At 39.9% G+C, this 14561-nt stretch overlaps 2 protein-coding genes across 4 annotated transcripts in view; both read right to left on the bottom strand.

Annotated features, from left to right (window-relative positions):
• Positions 1-5052, bottom strand: LOC104688419 (E2F associated phosphoprotein). Its single transcript, XM_039552559.1, has 6 exons — positions 4927-5052; positions 4256-4437; positions 3519-3617; positions 3067-3190; positions 2117-2236; positions 1-606 (listed from the first exon to the last, which is right to left on the bottom strand). The coding sequence occupies exons 1-6, from the start codon at positions 4998-5000 to the stop codon at positions 345-347; spliced, it is 861 nt and encodes a 286-aa protein (XP_039408493.1). The 5' UTR covers positions 5001-5052; the 3' UTR covers positions 1-344.
• Positions 5053-5287: 235 nt separating this feature from the next.
• Positions 5288-14561, bottom strand: part of SNX6 (sorting nexin 6) — a 29807-nt gene continuing 20533 nt past the window's right edge. For 2 of the 3 annotated variants that reach the window (XM_039552056.1, XM_039552055.1), the window contains exons 13-14: positions 14252-14337; positions 5288-7107 (exon numbers count right to left, since the gene is read on the bottom strand). In XM_039552056.1, coding sequence (XP_039407990.1) covers positions 7054-7107; positions 14252-14337 — 140 coding nt within the window. In that variant the 3' untranslated portion in view covers positions 5288-7053. Of the gene's footprint in view, positions 7108-13828; positions 13907-14251; positions 14338-14561 lie in introns of all 3 variants that reach the window. The other variant, XM_039552057.1, reaches the window with a different exon arrangement.

Raw genomic sequence — 14561 nt, 5'->3', positions numbered from 1 at the left:
GAAAATCAGTTACTATAAAGTATTTATTCCAAGAAGCAGTTCTAATACACACTGAGATAATGAATGGATTGTATATATACAGGGAATGATTATAATATACAGATCTTACATGGTATTTACAAAATTTTTAATCCCCAATGATTCAACTGCCTGATGGTGGGAAAGAATACTGCTCTCAAATACATGCAGTTAACCGTATGCCCTTTACAAACTTTGCAAAAAGTCCAACCATTATAAAGTTCTCAGATGATAATGTACATTTACAAGACCACATTTTACCTGCATTTCTAACACTTCCCATGCTCTTAAAAACAGCACAGGATTTTTCCCCTGGCATTTGCACATTAGGAGTGGCTGGCCAGAACATTGAAGAAGTGAAAAACTTCATCTTTATCCATTACTGCTACTTCAGTTGAACATTCAGTACATAATACCGGATGATAAACTTCCTCTTCTTCTTGATTTGATTGTATAGAGCCAATTTCTTTGCTGTGCTTCATTTTCTTACTTCTCTTTACCTTCTTTCTGTATTTCAGTATTTCCTCTTTGTTAACAACACAGTTCATCACAAACATTGCTCTGTACTGTGTTTTGTAAGATTCATGTCTATGGAGAAGGGAAGAAAATGCAAGTCATACCATACACAACTCTGCTTCCAAGAAATCTGTTATCACCATTGAAAATGGGATTAAAGATAGGAAGTAACATGCCAAAGGGCTGAAAGCCAAATAAATAGGAATTTTATAAACAGAAGTCACAGCTACAAAAATAATAAAAACACAGAATTGCAGCCATCTGTTGTTTTTTTTAAGGCATTTAAAAAAAATACTGGCTGTTGCTGAAAGAAACACTCTGGAGTACAATGGTATTGGTACTGCAGAATTACGCATTGCTACATATAGCTGATAATAGGCAAAAGATCAGGAAGCTGTGAGTGCAAATGACTCAACTACTGGCACTGACATCCTAAAATGTCGTGCAAGTCTGAAATTCCTTATTTATAAATAACAACATTGACACATCACATTAGAAGACACATGTCTATAATAAAACATAAAACAAAATTTCAGCTGTCATCAGCCTTAACAACTGTATATCTGGAGTACGTAGCAAAATTCAGTGCTGTAGGCCAATTTAATGCTATGTCCCTCGGGCTGCAATTTTACAGCAGCCTAAACCAACATAACAGTGGCTATAGAAGTCCAGTCTCAAATTCTGCTGGCTTACTGCTTGTATGACACTGTGCTGAGCTATTTCAGTTTATTAAACCCAGGAAAGACCAGTCTGACAATAAAAATAGGGAGTTTTCTGTCATCTTAGCAAACTGAAACACTTAACTATAGAACAGGGTCAAGAAGTACCAGAGCCAGCAAAGCAAAAAACAGGACCAGTACTTAGATGATTTTAGGCTGCTGTGGAATTTTATCCTCAATCACCAAAAATACTCAATAAATGACAGGTAGTTTATTCCTCATTTCAGAATATTTCTTTCTACTTTACTCCCAGTTCTAGAGTCCTTTCCTTAGCATGGGTTAGCAGCACTAACCAGGCCTGCAATGCAGTCAGACACTGAAGACTGGCAAAACACACTGTGGAGTCTCACCTAAATACCTTCCTGGCACTTTTAAATGTAACTACACTCAAAACACTTTTAAATGTAACTGCTAAGACTCAAACCAAGTATGAATACGCTATCTTTATTTTGCTTAATCCTCCTTTAACAAGGCACTTTTAGACAAAAATAACCTGGAATAGTTTTACGCCTCTAAACATCAAGCCAAAATATATATAAGTAAGTATCTCTAAAAACCCCAATCTACCTAAAATGCCTGTTGAGTCTCCATGGTTATTATTTTTTTCAAAAATTTACCTTCTCCACTATGCTAACATTCCACCCTATTCTTCCACATCTCCACACTGCAGGTTAAACTGATCATCATTCTTACAAACCAGCATCCAACCCTAAATCTGATTCACATCTACCTGCCTTCTCTTTATTAGGGCAACCTTGCATGACGGAATTGATAAAAATCCATGATCAAATTGAATAAACTAATACTACTACTACCGAAAAAAAGACATTACAAAAAGACCCCTTATTGTTCACTGTTGTTACCTCTGGCAGTCCAGGCATAATGTTGTCATGCAAGCAGGGCAATTCAGAACAGCATCGCTATTTGGAACAGGTGCAGGTTTTGCCTGCCGCTGCTGCGGTGCTCTTCTCTGGTTACGGTACCTACCAGTTCAAGAGAGGAGGAAGGGGAGACAAAAAGTGAAATGACATGCCCTTGCTGTTGGTCATATCAATTCAGCTGTCAAACCTTTCTTTGCATTAAAGTACACCAATTAATACTTGGCTCCGTCTAGACACCTTTTTCATTAACCCAAAGAACATAAATGATAAGGTGAGGGGAAAATATACCAGTATCATTTCATTTACAGAGTATTTTCATTTGGTGAGACAAATACATCTGGCATGAGCATTTGTGCCTAATAACCCTCTCCTCTAACAAGGCAGGTGTCTCAAGTGCTATCTCTGCAGGCAACATACATCATCTTATGCAATATATTTATGTGGAAAATTTTACCTCTGGTGAAACAAACATTTTTCTGCTTCAACCTTCAAAAAACCCTCACTAAAGCAGCTTTGTATTGTTCCTGTTTTTTCTGAACATTCTGTGGCTTGCTAAATTCAGAGTTTTCCAAAACCGGAAATACAGTATTTATCAGAAACAGATATTAATCAGCAATCAAATTACCTTGCAATATTTTAATTCATAGCATGGTTGTTCGATGAGATCTACAGACAAAACTGGCTTACAGAATTTGGAAATCCTGATTTTAAAAGTTTTGAAGTTTTGTATAGTTTTGAAGACTCAACCTCCATTACATACACCTAAACCATTTTACAGGCTTTTAAGTTTCCTATGCTGTAAGTTATATATAAAAAATAGTTCCGCTGCATGGACTTGACAGCATTGGCTTTTTCTCTATATTTACCATTTTCATTTAAAATTTTCAGTTGATGTTAAGCATCTTACAATTCAAGTATTTATGGCTGCTTACCCTCTCCTCTGTGAATCTACCCACTCTTGGTCTCTACTGTCTTCTTCTGGGTCATACAGCAGCTCATCATTGGAAAGAATCCGGCGTTGCTGATGTTTTCTGTTTTTACGGACATCCTGTGTATCTGAAAAATTTGTGCAAGAACGTGTTACAACCATCCGACACAAATTATCAAAAGATACAATTTCCAATTTTCATTTTCCATCCTTGTAATAAATCTAAACTGAAACTTAAAGGCCTGGCTCATCGCTCCTCCAAGAGCATGACACCAAAGCATTACACTGGGATACATAATAAAACTGCAGGAACTACACTGAGATCATACAGGCTGGTAATTACCCTGCAAAATGCTGCCTTCAAAAACAGCCTCTTGACACCCCCAAGAGGATTTTACAGGATCTGAGAGAGTGAGTGGTACTATAAAGATGCCCTCTCTCGCCTCTATCATTTACCTATTTTATCTTCATCCTCTGAATCAGAATCAAAATAAATGTCATCATAGTATTTTGAAGTGCTGGCAGATCCAGTCAGCCCAGTACTTGAGGAAGTACCTACAAGTGAAATCAGAAGTGGTAAGGACACTCCACTAAAATGACAGGAAGTATGTAGCCCAGAACAAACCTTTACTTTCAAGTTACTCCGTCCAGAGTGCTCTGTTCTACCTGGGTGTGTTAAGTAACAGCTCTCCCAAATTATTCCCACACCCTTGTCATTCACATCACTTGTGTTACTTCATTTATAGCCATTCTCAGAGCAAAGCTGCTCCCCCTCCCTTGAAGTTGAACCTCAGGTACAGTTTGATGGAAAGTTTCTCCCAACACTCCCTTCAGACACAGAGGACACTACATTAAATATGCCTGTCTCTGCCCTACATAATACACACAAGACATCTTTACTCACATGAAAGAAGTACAGGTGTGGCACATTGTTTCACAAACTTTGATTACAATAAAATTAACTAAAAAAAGTCCCCCAAAATTTCAGGGCCACAGAAGTTCAAAAAAGACCTAGATAAACTGCCAAGCAGTCACAGTCACTTTGCAACAAAACTGCTATTTTATGCTGTATGGATGTGGTGGTGTAAATATTGCTATGTACTCTCAACTGCACAACCAAAACGTAAAGATGATTTGGCCACTAAGACATAATTCATGATTTCATATGCAACCAGATGTTAAGCGTGATTTACCCATTTCTGGTGATTTCCATTTGCCTTCCATAGTCTTCATGGTGGTGTTCAGTTCTGCTTCCATCTCCTTTTGGAACTCATCATCACTGGAAGACTCGCTCTCCCCAGTCAGGCACTCCCGTATCAGCTTCCGCTTCTGGTCAGGAGTGCCATGTAGGAGCACATCCACCTCATCCTCTGAGCTACAAACATTTAAGTGTTGCACACCTAATTATTACGAATAGGCTAAAACGTGGATATAGTCACTTGGAGAACGAATATCTGAATTGTGTGGGGGCACTGGAAAGCATTTATTCCTACGTTTATTGGCAATGTACATATTAAAACATTTTATTAGCTTAGTGATATTAAAACTCCAGTTTAAACGCAAAGGAGCTTCAGCCGACTGCGTGCGGCCTGCCGCGATCCCCTGCAACTCTCGCTCGGCACAGGAAGCTGTGCGGTCAGGAATATACGCCGGTTTCAAGGAAATCGCCACGGCTGGTGCGAGGCCGATCCTCCTGCACTTCGCAGGCAGCCCGGGGCCGGCACCTAGGGTCGGGCGAGAGCCGCGGCACCCACGGCTTGGCACCGCCAGCGTCGCTCCGCGCCCGGGCCAGGACACGCCAGGCGGCGAGCGGGGCCCGCCGCCGCCGGCCCGAGCCCACCCCCCGGCCGGCAGCTCCAGGCACCTGCTGAGCGCTCGCTCCTCGTCGCTGGGCTCCTCCACCACGTACGGGTCGTCCTCCTCCCGCAGGCGGCTCATGGCTGCGCCGCCGCCGCTCGCCCGCTACCGCAGCCCTGCCCCTTCCGGGCGCCCCCGCGACTTCCGGCGGCCGAGCCCCGCCCCGCCCCGCCCCGCCCGGAAAAGGCGCCCCCGCCGCCAAGGGCCGGGCCAGAGCGGGCCCCGGCGGCTGCCGGGCCGCCCCGCAGCGAGCACCGGGCAGGCGGGTCTTCTCCCTTTTCTCCTTGGAGCTGCAAGTCCTCGGGTCACGTTTTAAGCACTTTTTTCCAGACTTACAGAGTTAGAGCTTTAAGAGACACACCCAATACCAAGAGGCTTGGAAAAAATTTAATGATTTAGTAACACTCAACAGCGAGGACTAATCTAAAAACTGTTCCCACATCCTACTTAAAATATTTACAATATTGTTAACTATATATACATTGTCATCTTTGTCCCTTATAGTCTATTTATAGATGAGTTCCTTAGGAATTATACCTGTTACATCTGAAGATGAACAGCACAGTATTGTAGTAGGGATTGCTGGGAATACTCTCTGTACTAGGTAAGTTGCCAAGAGCCACTGGGCACTGGTCATGGAAGCCTGAGGTGATGAGTACACAAATAAACGCACAATGCAAAGTTCTCTGCCTTTGCAGTGTTTTAATGTGCAAGGCAGCAGGGTAAGTATACTATACTGCAATGCACCCTATTTGAGGAAAACAAAACAAACCACGCACCTGCGTGTGGCAGTACAGGGCATCTGTAATTACAGAGACATTGACTTACACTGATCTGCATTTCCAACCATACCATTCACCCAAAATTCGATGCTCCACTGAAGGCCTACAAACACACACAAAGCAGCAATCCCACTGTGAAGAGCGATTCATCAAGTCAAGCCTAATTTTATGACATCCTGAAATTACACAACATAACAGCACCTCTGAAAAAGGTTCATGGTTCAAGTAAGAGAGACCCATCATTACAACTAATGATATTGGATTCACAGCTCTATGTCTTAAGTCCAGTTAGCAGAATGAGATTCTTTTCACACATTCCTTTATAGGGGATACCTTCATTTTTTTCCTGAAGCAAAATGTTTTATCTGTATCACAGTGGGGCAGTATTACTTTTCACTGATAGTTTATGCACCTTCTGAACTCCCTTCTGCTACTGTTTCCCCTTTCCGGGAAGAAATCCAAGAGGTTCTCTCAAATGTATTTCTGCCAAAGAAATTGCAGAGTCAGCCACTAAGCTCGAAACAATTTAGGTACACTGGACTGGAAAGTCACAGAGAAACAGATAAAACCTGAGAATGCAAGTGAAAAAGTACTGGGCAAGTAGTGTCAGACCAATCCAATACTTAGTCAAAGGTTTTTACATGGTGAATCGAGAAAAAAACAAATTAATCTAATTTACTAGAAAGTACTAAGCTTACAGATGATACAGTGTCTTCATGATTTTAGAAAAATCACTGATTTCATGGTTTATTTTACAATAATTTGATTAGTCTACAAGTTAAGGCAAACATACTAATGCATCTGCTTTTCTTTTTAAATCATAGTTATAAAGGTTACACAAAGTTCTCCAAAATTTCTAAGAAATGTTCACAATTCAAAAAAAGATAAGTTTTTTGATATAAGTACATGGAAAAAAAACTAAGACAGTGTATACAATGTCATTAGATTAACAATATTCAAATATCTAATGGTAATATTTAGGCCATTTGAACAATGTGCTTCAAATGGTGAACTTCAGAAATTACTTACAAAGGTAAATAAGATCGCAGCCGTATCATAATATTTGTAACATGAACATTATTATATTGGCTATTTTCACAAAACCCGAGCATTTGGTTTCTGAACAATGAAAGCATATAATGATTAAATAAACATGAATATGTATGTATAACAAGTATGCCGTTCATATAGTCTGGAGCTACTTTCAGGTGTTTAATTCTTTTGAAAGAAGAAGCTTGCTTATGTGCACTTTGTCAAATGTTTTCTCCAGGGAACTGTAAATGCCTATTTAAAGTCATGAAAACAAAATCCAGAGGAGGGCAGCCCTTGTTAGTGGGAGGACGGAACGTAGCTTATGTGTCACCATTTAACACTGCCAGGCAGCTCTGCAGAAGTTGTAAGTTACCCTGTAAAAATAAAGAAAAATATCACCACATTTGTCCTCTTTCTTTTATGCTTGTAACAGAACAATGTTTTTTAAATAGCAATGACACCACTAAAAAAGAACAGACAGGATTTAAGCTTATGGGAAAATATATCGTGTCATGGAAATTAACAGAGCCAATTTGAGATTGAAAAATAAGCACTTAATGCCTTTCATGTTTCTTCCTAGAGGTCTAGTCTGGCCACAAAAACTATTCACTGCAGAGCACCCTCAGCAATGGAATTCACAGTTGCAAAGTTAAAATTTTTTTATATAGAAGTACCATTACTCTGTCTCTAGAATGAGACTCCAAAAGCTTAAGTATTCATGTGTTTCACTGAATACTGTATTCATTGACAAGTATTAAACAATTTATAGCACTCAGGATCTCCTCGCGTATAGCAGCCATCAGAGCTGACAGCTTTGTTCAAGGAGGAGGCCTTGTCAGAAAGACAGCAGAGTGATTTACATGCTTAGCCAGGTGATTTAGCCATCAAAGTTGAGTTTAGTCATTAGAAGTGATTATCAGAACATTAACTCAACTCTAAGCCAAGCTCTGGCCTTCTTTCCAAACACGGTTTTTAATCTTATTTAAAGCATTCTGACTCTACCATAGAAATATACAGACTGATTTTCAGGTATCTGAATAAATCTACAGAACTGATACCCTTGTGAATTTAGCAAATGTGACTACCAAGCCAGAATTTACTTTGCAGGAAAAAAAAAACTACCACAAAAAACCAAAACGACCCAGTATTCGTATGTGCATTCATTTATGTTTCCATCACTTAAAACTACTAGCTATTCACTATGAAATACCTGTACTAGATTTGTTCCCAAATCTGAAATCTCTATGTAAGAAAAAAATGTTGGGCTGTTGACAGTGTTAAGAGTAATTCATATCAGGTTCAGATAAAATGCAGGAACAAAACAGTCTGAATGCCCAGTTATGAACACAGAAGGAACTGCTGACTTCTAAAAAAATTTTTGCATCAAAAAGGAAACATATAAAGAAAACTTCAGACACACCAAAGCATGTGATTTGCATGCCTTTCATAAACAGTCCACAGAAGTCCTTAAGAATTTGTAATTTTTTCAGTTAGAAGCACTCCAAGTGACCTGTGATAGATAAGCAGGACATTCATCCCTCAGCCCCAAAAGGTAAATCATAATTCTATGCCCCATTTGGGTTCTTATAATCCAGATTAAGCAATTAACTGATTTAAAGGTTTGAAAGCAGATTCCCAGTTAGGCCTACTAAATCCTTCTCAGTCTTATCCAGAAGGCAGCAATTTCAGTAACAACTTCAGCAGCTTTTTTGTCTTTTCATGTCTATTATGGCAGAGGACAGTCACAAGCTATTTTTTAGAAGGCTTGTAATTCGGTGACATTAGTAAGTTCTATATAAAAGCAAGATACATGGGGACTTGGTGGCCCATCTTTGTGGTATACAGGACTCATAAATCTAAGGTCTCTGTTACTGAAAAGCTGATTATTGACTGCAATGAACTAATGAATTGAAAAGAATACTTCAGTCTGAAGTCTTCAGTCTTCAAATGGAATACTTCAATCTGACTTCTATACTTATGGACTGCACAAGTTACCTATAACTGAAGTGTGACAATACTCATTTGGCCATCTTATTACAGAAGCATGAAGTATATTTGTAATTTACAGGCCATTATGTAGCACTCTCAAAAAAAAAAAAAAAAAAAAAAAAAAAGATGCTACCAAGACATCTGTGCTGGTTTCGCCTGTGGTAGAGTTAATTTTCTTCTCAGTGGCTAATAGGGGATGTGTTTTGGATTTGTGCTGAAAATGGTGTTGATAATATAGAGGTGATGTCGTTATTGCCAAGCAGCTCTTACTCTGCCTTTTCTGCTCCTTGTACTGGCACACTGGAAAAGTGGCTGGGGGTGCATGGGAGGGGGCACAGCTAAGACAGCTGATCCCCAGTGATCAAAGCGATATTCCAGACCATATGACATCACGCTTGGTATATAAGGTGGGGGAAATAAGAAGGAAGAGGGAGGCATTCAGAGTGTTGTCTTCTCAAGTCACTGTTCCACATAATAGAGCCCTGCTCTCCTGGAGATGGCTAAACAACCTGCCTTGCCTATGGGAAGCACTGAATAAAGTCCTTGCTTAGCTTTGCTTGTGTGCACGGTTTTTCCTTTCCCTGTCAAACTGTCTTTAACTCAACCCACAAGTTTTCTCACTTTTCTGATTTTTAGTTGCCAGCTGAGGTTAAACCACCACAACATCCTTTACACCTCAGTCATTTCCACACTAAGCCAGCCAGTCTTACTAAACTTTTCCAAATAAGCACGTAATTCATTTTCATTAGATCAGATTTACAAAATTCACAAGAACCACCTTATTTAAATTATAATAAATCAAGGACAATAGAAGCTGTGAGCCATTACTCTTTGTGGCTGCAGTATCTGACATACTTACATCAGCACAGCTTGAGAAAGTCCTATACCTTCAGATTCAGAAAAGTGTTTCTTGCCAGCTCACACTCCTAAGCTGTAGATACTAAAATTATTGGCAGAACCACAGTGACAGAAACATCCTTTTCAGGAAAGAAAGAATTACTCACAAAACATTTCATCAAATCCCTTAGCACTGCATTTTGCTTACTTCCTTGTTCTGTCAGTTCCAAACAGACATCTGTTGCTAGTAACACAAGAAATTCTTTTTCCAAAAAACCCATAGAGGCAAGAGTGTACATATTAATATTTGTGGAAAATATATGTTTCTTTTTATTTATATGAAGAAAGTGGCTATCTTACTCAGTTACAATTCATATGTCAAAAGATTCTAAAAGTACAGCCAAGGCTATGAGTGCTCTAAGTATATGATTATAACCTTAGCAGTTTCACCAGCTATCAAACCTCCCTTCTTGAACATGAAGTCCAACACAGGAATACCTCAAAATCCAACCATTTAAAATACTGAACAATACACCAAATGCAGCTTTTGCACCAAAATGGTCAAACACTTATTCAGGTCTTACATTAGTTACAGCTGCATGAAGTCATGAAGAAACACAAAAGCCAGCAAAACAGAAGCTAAAGCATTACCTAGGGAGATAAACAGCCAGAATGGCCATAGAAAAAGAAACATCAGTATGTTTAGTGTAGGTCAGAGACCAATGACAATCTAAAGCTTCCGTTTGGCAGCTATTCTAAATAAATCTAGGGTACATGCTGCTGCTAAGAAGGCAGCTCTCTTTTACTGCCAGACCCTCCCAGCCAAAACTGTGTGTTTTGATACAAGGGATGTCGTGAAAACAAGACAAAGTAAAGCTTAGGAAAACCCAGAGCAACTTTAAGCTTCTTTGTACTATGCAGCTGCACACATAATTGTGCCAACGTAAGGGAAAGGAAGAATCATGCATCATCATCCTTCCTGGCAACAGTCTGCCCTTTCATCAACTTAAACTCAACCCACAGTCGGATTTTTAGCTTTTTCAAAAGTCTTGAGTTGCAAACCAAAAGGTTAAGAGGATAGTAGCAATACTTCCAAGAAGTATTTTATAGGTAAGTAGTATAAATGTAACTGGGCAGAGAGGGTTTACTTAGGATTTGTATATACAGTGTCCCTGATTTACTAGAAGTTTATTTCCCTATTGCCCTCGGGTCTTCTAGAGCTACAGGCAGGTATAGCTCACAAAATGTGAGCTGCGCCTCAGAACCTTCTCTCAATTCTTTGGTTACTCTGACTTCTGTGCAGCCACCTCTGTATTTTGGGATTTGTGTTTTTCTTTCCACACAGAGCAAGTAACTTCAAACAGCAAGTCAAGCAGCAGCCTTCACTGTGTCTGAATTCCTCCAAAAGACAGCCTCTCAAGTGAGTTTCCAGCACCCAATGCTACATCATATTTCACCTCCATGTTTTTTGTGTGAGGCAGCTCCAAGTCCAGAAGACACATGGCTGTGGGGTATGCCCAGCCCCTGCCCTGGAGGGATCTCTGCTGAGATAAGAGATTTCGCAATCACCCAGCAGGACTCCCTGGAAAGGCAACCACTTCTATGGTCACTGGCAAGAAAAGACAGACCCACAATCCTTTGGGAGACACTATGCAGATCATTCGTAACCCATTGGTCTGTACCCATCCCAGACCCTCTGTAATCCATTGGTCCCCTACCGATCCCCTGTATCCCTATAAAAGCAAGCTCTCTGGGGCCCCTCCCAGAGAGGGTTCCCGGTCCCTGGCTCTCCCCTTCGCCGGAGGGGACCCACAATAAAGCTACCACCGTGCGGAACCAGCCACACGAACCTTCTCGTGTCTCTCTCTGGTCTGGCTTTGCCTGGAGGCTGCCCTGCAGAGCTGAGCTGGAATCACGAGCTGATAATCACTAAAGAGCTGACAGTCTCTGCAAGGGCCCTCCTGCCAGCAGCTGAGGGAAGACACTGGACCTCGGGAAGGCGATTCCTTTCGGGACCATCTCCCCGGACCGGTCACCTCTTCCTGGGACAGAGCCGCTGACCCCCTCCACCAGCTGTAATACATGGCTAGACTGATTCAGAGAGAGATCCATCTGCATGGCATCTAGTGTGGAGGCACTCATTACAGAAAAAGAAAACCCACAATAGAAGACTTCTAGTAAAAGCCTGCAGCAGTGGGTTTCCATTGTCCCCAGACCTCTTCCCCACTTAGCATTTTTGCCAGAAGCAAACACTTAGACTTAGGTAACAGGTCATGTTGCAAAGTTTGTCAGGCACTGTGCTCCACACACGACTGACCAAGCAATTGCCATTTTGCTGCTACTAAAACTTCACATGCCTGCCTCCAGCAGGTGCAAAAGCACAGAGACAGGGACTGCCACAGCATCAGGCAAAGTATTTTGCCCAGAACCTAGAAGCAGGGGGCTGTCGATCTGATGTAATTAAGTGACTGCCTACATGAAAAACATAGCTTTCTTTTTTGCTTCTACTAGTCCTCCTCTGACTGTACTCCAAGACGAATTAGGTGTCTAGAAACAGCCCAGCTTAGCCCAGTCAAAAACAGGGCTACCTAGTCCTTGAAATGGAAGCATTGTTCATGATTTCATTTCATTCATATTCCCCTAATATTGGTCTTCCCACATCAGGGCACAATATTACATCAAAAAAACCCCAACAAACAAGTCTTTTAATATCTTCTTTCTTCCTTTTATGGAACTAACTCAGAAAGTGTCCACCAAACCATTTCATCCTTCAATATTCTGTACAGACTAATGAAAACCTATCCATAAGGCTCTCTTCAAATACCTTAGTTACAGCACTAATAAGAACATTCCCCATTATATAATGTTGAAAAATGCAATCTACTGTACTTGTAAATTCTGTAATAATCTAACTCAGAATTCACAGAAAGAAAAACACAGTAACCAAACTGATCCACCTGTAGTAGCTTAGCTTATTTTAAATATGAAACAGTGGCATTGAGAAAACAGAACTTTCAAACCTAGTGAGAAACAAAACATCCTTTTATTCAACAGGTTACAGTATTTGTTAACATTTCAAGATTTGTCACTCTTAGTCAAAATGACCTTTGATTATTGTAAAGCTTTAAAGATTCAAAACTGCCTAGTGAATGTTGTTGCTCCATGATGGAGTAGGTGAAAAGGGTCAGCAAAAACAATTCATCTTCAAAAACAGAACTACAATTTAAAGCTTCTATTACAGCTTTATGGACTCCTTGTTAGCAAATTTACTAAGACAAGGTAAGTCACAGACAGACTGTCCAAAGAAATGCATGTTAAACACAAGCTGTGACAACAAACTCAAGCTAAAAAACTAAAGCAGTTCCAGGTACACTGAGGACATAGGAAGTACATATCAAGTTGAAAGCTACAGAAATTAGGCATCTTCCACCTGCATTCCACACTTACTAGTTATCAAAATTCAAGAGAATATTACTCCAAGATTGTGACTTGTATAGTTAAAATAAGTGATTCTTTAAGGATACTTTAGAAGACAGAGACATTGTCTAAGAATTCCACTTCAAGCCATGTGGAGACTTCAGCAAGGGTTAGTTACAAGAGATGATGAAGAGTCAATGACTGAAGCAGGACAGAAGCAGTGTGGATTCATTCCCTTACTAAAGCACAACATGGCAAATCAATAAGAACTGTTGCAAGAAAGACTGTTAGGACTATTTAAAGTAAGGACTGTTCATCTTAAAAAGGAGTCATGTGTTCCATACATTGCTGATTGCTTTACCAGTAATATATAAATATTTCATTAAGCTGAACTTATACCTACAAAGATTTAAAAAAAAAGTCCCCCCCAAAAACCTTTTTTACAGTGCATTAGTTTTACAAGCAATAGGTTTAGGGGAATGAAGAATGACACCATCAACACTACTGAAAAGAGTGTAAAGCAGCAATATACCTCTTAACAAGTCCTTTCAACAGATATATTCTGAGTTAATTCACAGCTTCCTAACCAATCCAGTTTCAGATCTGAAGAGAAATGCTAAAGAACTAATTTTTAAAAGAAAACTGCCTCCAGGTATAAGACTGTTCAAATAAGAGAGTGTTGTACTTGTCCATGAAATCAAATACATTGTGAAATTTAAGGACAGTACAGGCCCCTTAAAAGTTCTTTTCCTACAAAAATTTATTTTCCTGGAAAGGCTATCTGCACCATGCCTCTTTTGTTAATGGTTTAGAGTTTAAAGGCAAAAAGGTTCAAAAACATACTCATCATACCAGACAGGCCAGTGTGATCTCATGCTTAATATCCTATACATCACGTCCCAAAATCTGGATACCAGGAGAAACCACTTCCTAAGTGAAATGGTGAGATGAAATTTTAAAAATAGGCAAGTTTTCAAACTCTGCAGATGTAAATATCAAACAGCCAAATAAACATAAAACTGAAGGCAAAATTTTCTTCCAGGATATGTGCTTTCCAAAGGCACCTCAAGCATACCAATCTCTCAGAGAGACACTCCACTTGTACTTTTTTGTCTTCTCTGTTATTAAAGAAAGTTCACCTTTCTGAACAATGCTTAACTTAAAATTCCCCTTCCTGAATGTGAAGTATCATACAACAAATGTAGCCATTCTGGTTAATCAAGCATATAATATTCAAAATCACTTGAAATACAGGCCAAAAAGGATCATAATTACCTTAGCATGCTTTAATTCCAGTTCTGCTAGTTCCACCAGATTTTTTCTGAAGGCTGCAACTCTTCTTGTCTTGAAGTCTATCAGTTCTATAGAAAATAGAAACGGACTCAATAACAGTATCCCTGCTAGTGACCTCGGTGATTAACAGACATTCCTTCAGGATGGAAGAGGTAAAGGGTGAGAGAAGGAAAAAAGAAAAATCTTGAGTTTAATCTCAGCACATTTTGGGCTCAAAAATGCTGCTACACGGTTGGAAGAAAGCAAACCATCACTGCAGTACCTCACCTCTAGGAACCTTTTGAGGACAAAA

This window comes from Corvus cornix, chromosome 5 (assembly GCF_000738735.6).
Source record: "Corvus cornix cornix isolate S_Up_H32 chromosome 5, ASM73873v5, whole genome shotgun sequence".
In the NCBI taxonomy this organism is placed as follows: domain Eukaryota; kingdom Metazoa; phylum Chordata; class Aves; order Passeriformes; family Corvidae; genus Corvus; species Corvus cornix.
Note: the sequence above shows the minus strand (reverse complement) of the source record. Positions and strands in the feature narration are given on the sequence as shown.

Excerpts from the sequence above, each read along its gene's own strand:
- LOC104688419 (XM_039552559.1), bottom strand. The coding sequence starts at position 5,000 with ATGAGCCGCCTGCGGGAGGAGGACGACCCGTACGTGGTGGAGGAGCCC. Across the intron at positions 4,438-4,926 it reads GAGGAGCGAGCGCTCAGCAG|CTCAGAGGATGAGGTGGATG; the intron begins GTGCCTGGAGCT and ends AAATGTTTGTAG. Across the intron at positions 607-2,116 it reads TTATGCCTGGACTGCCAGAG|ACATGAATCTTACAAAACAC; the intron begins GTAACAACAGTG and ends CCTTCTCCATAG.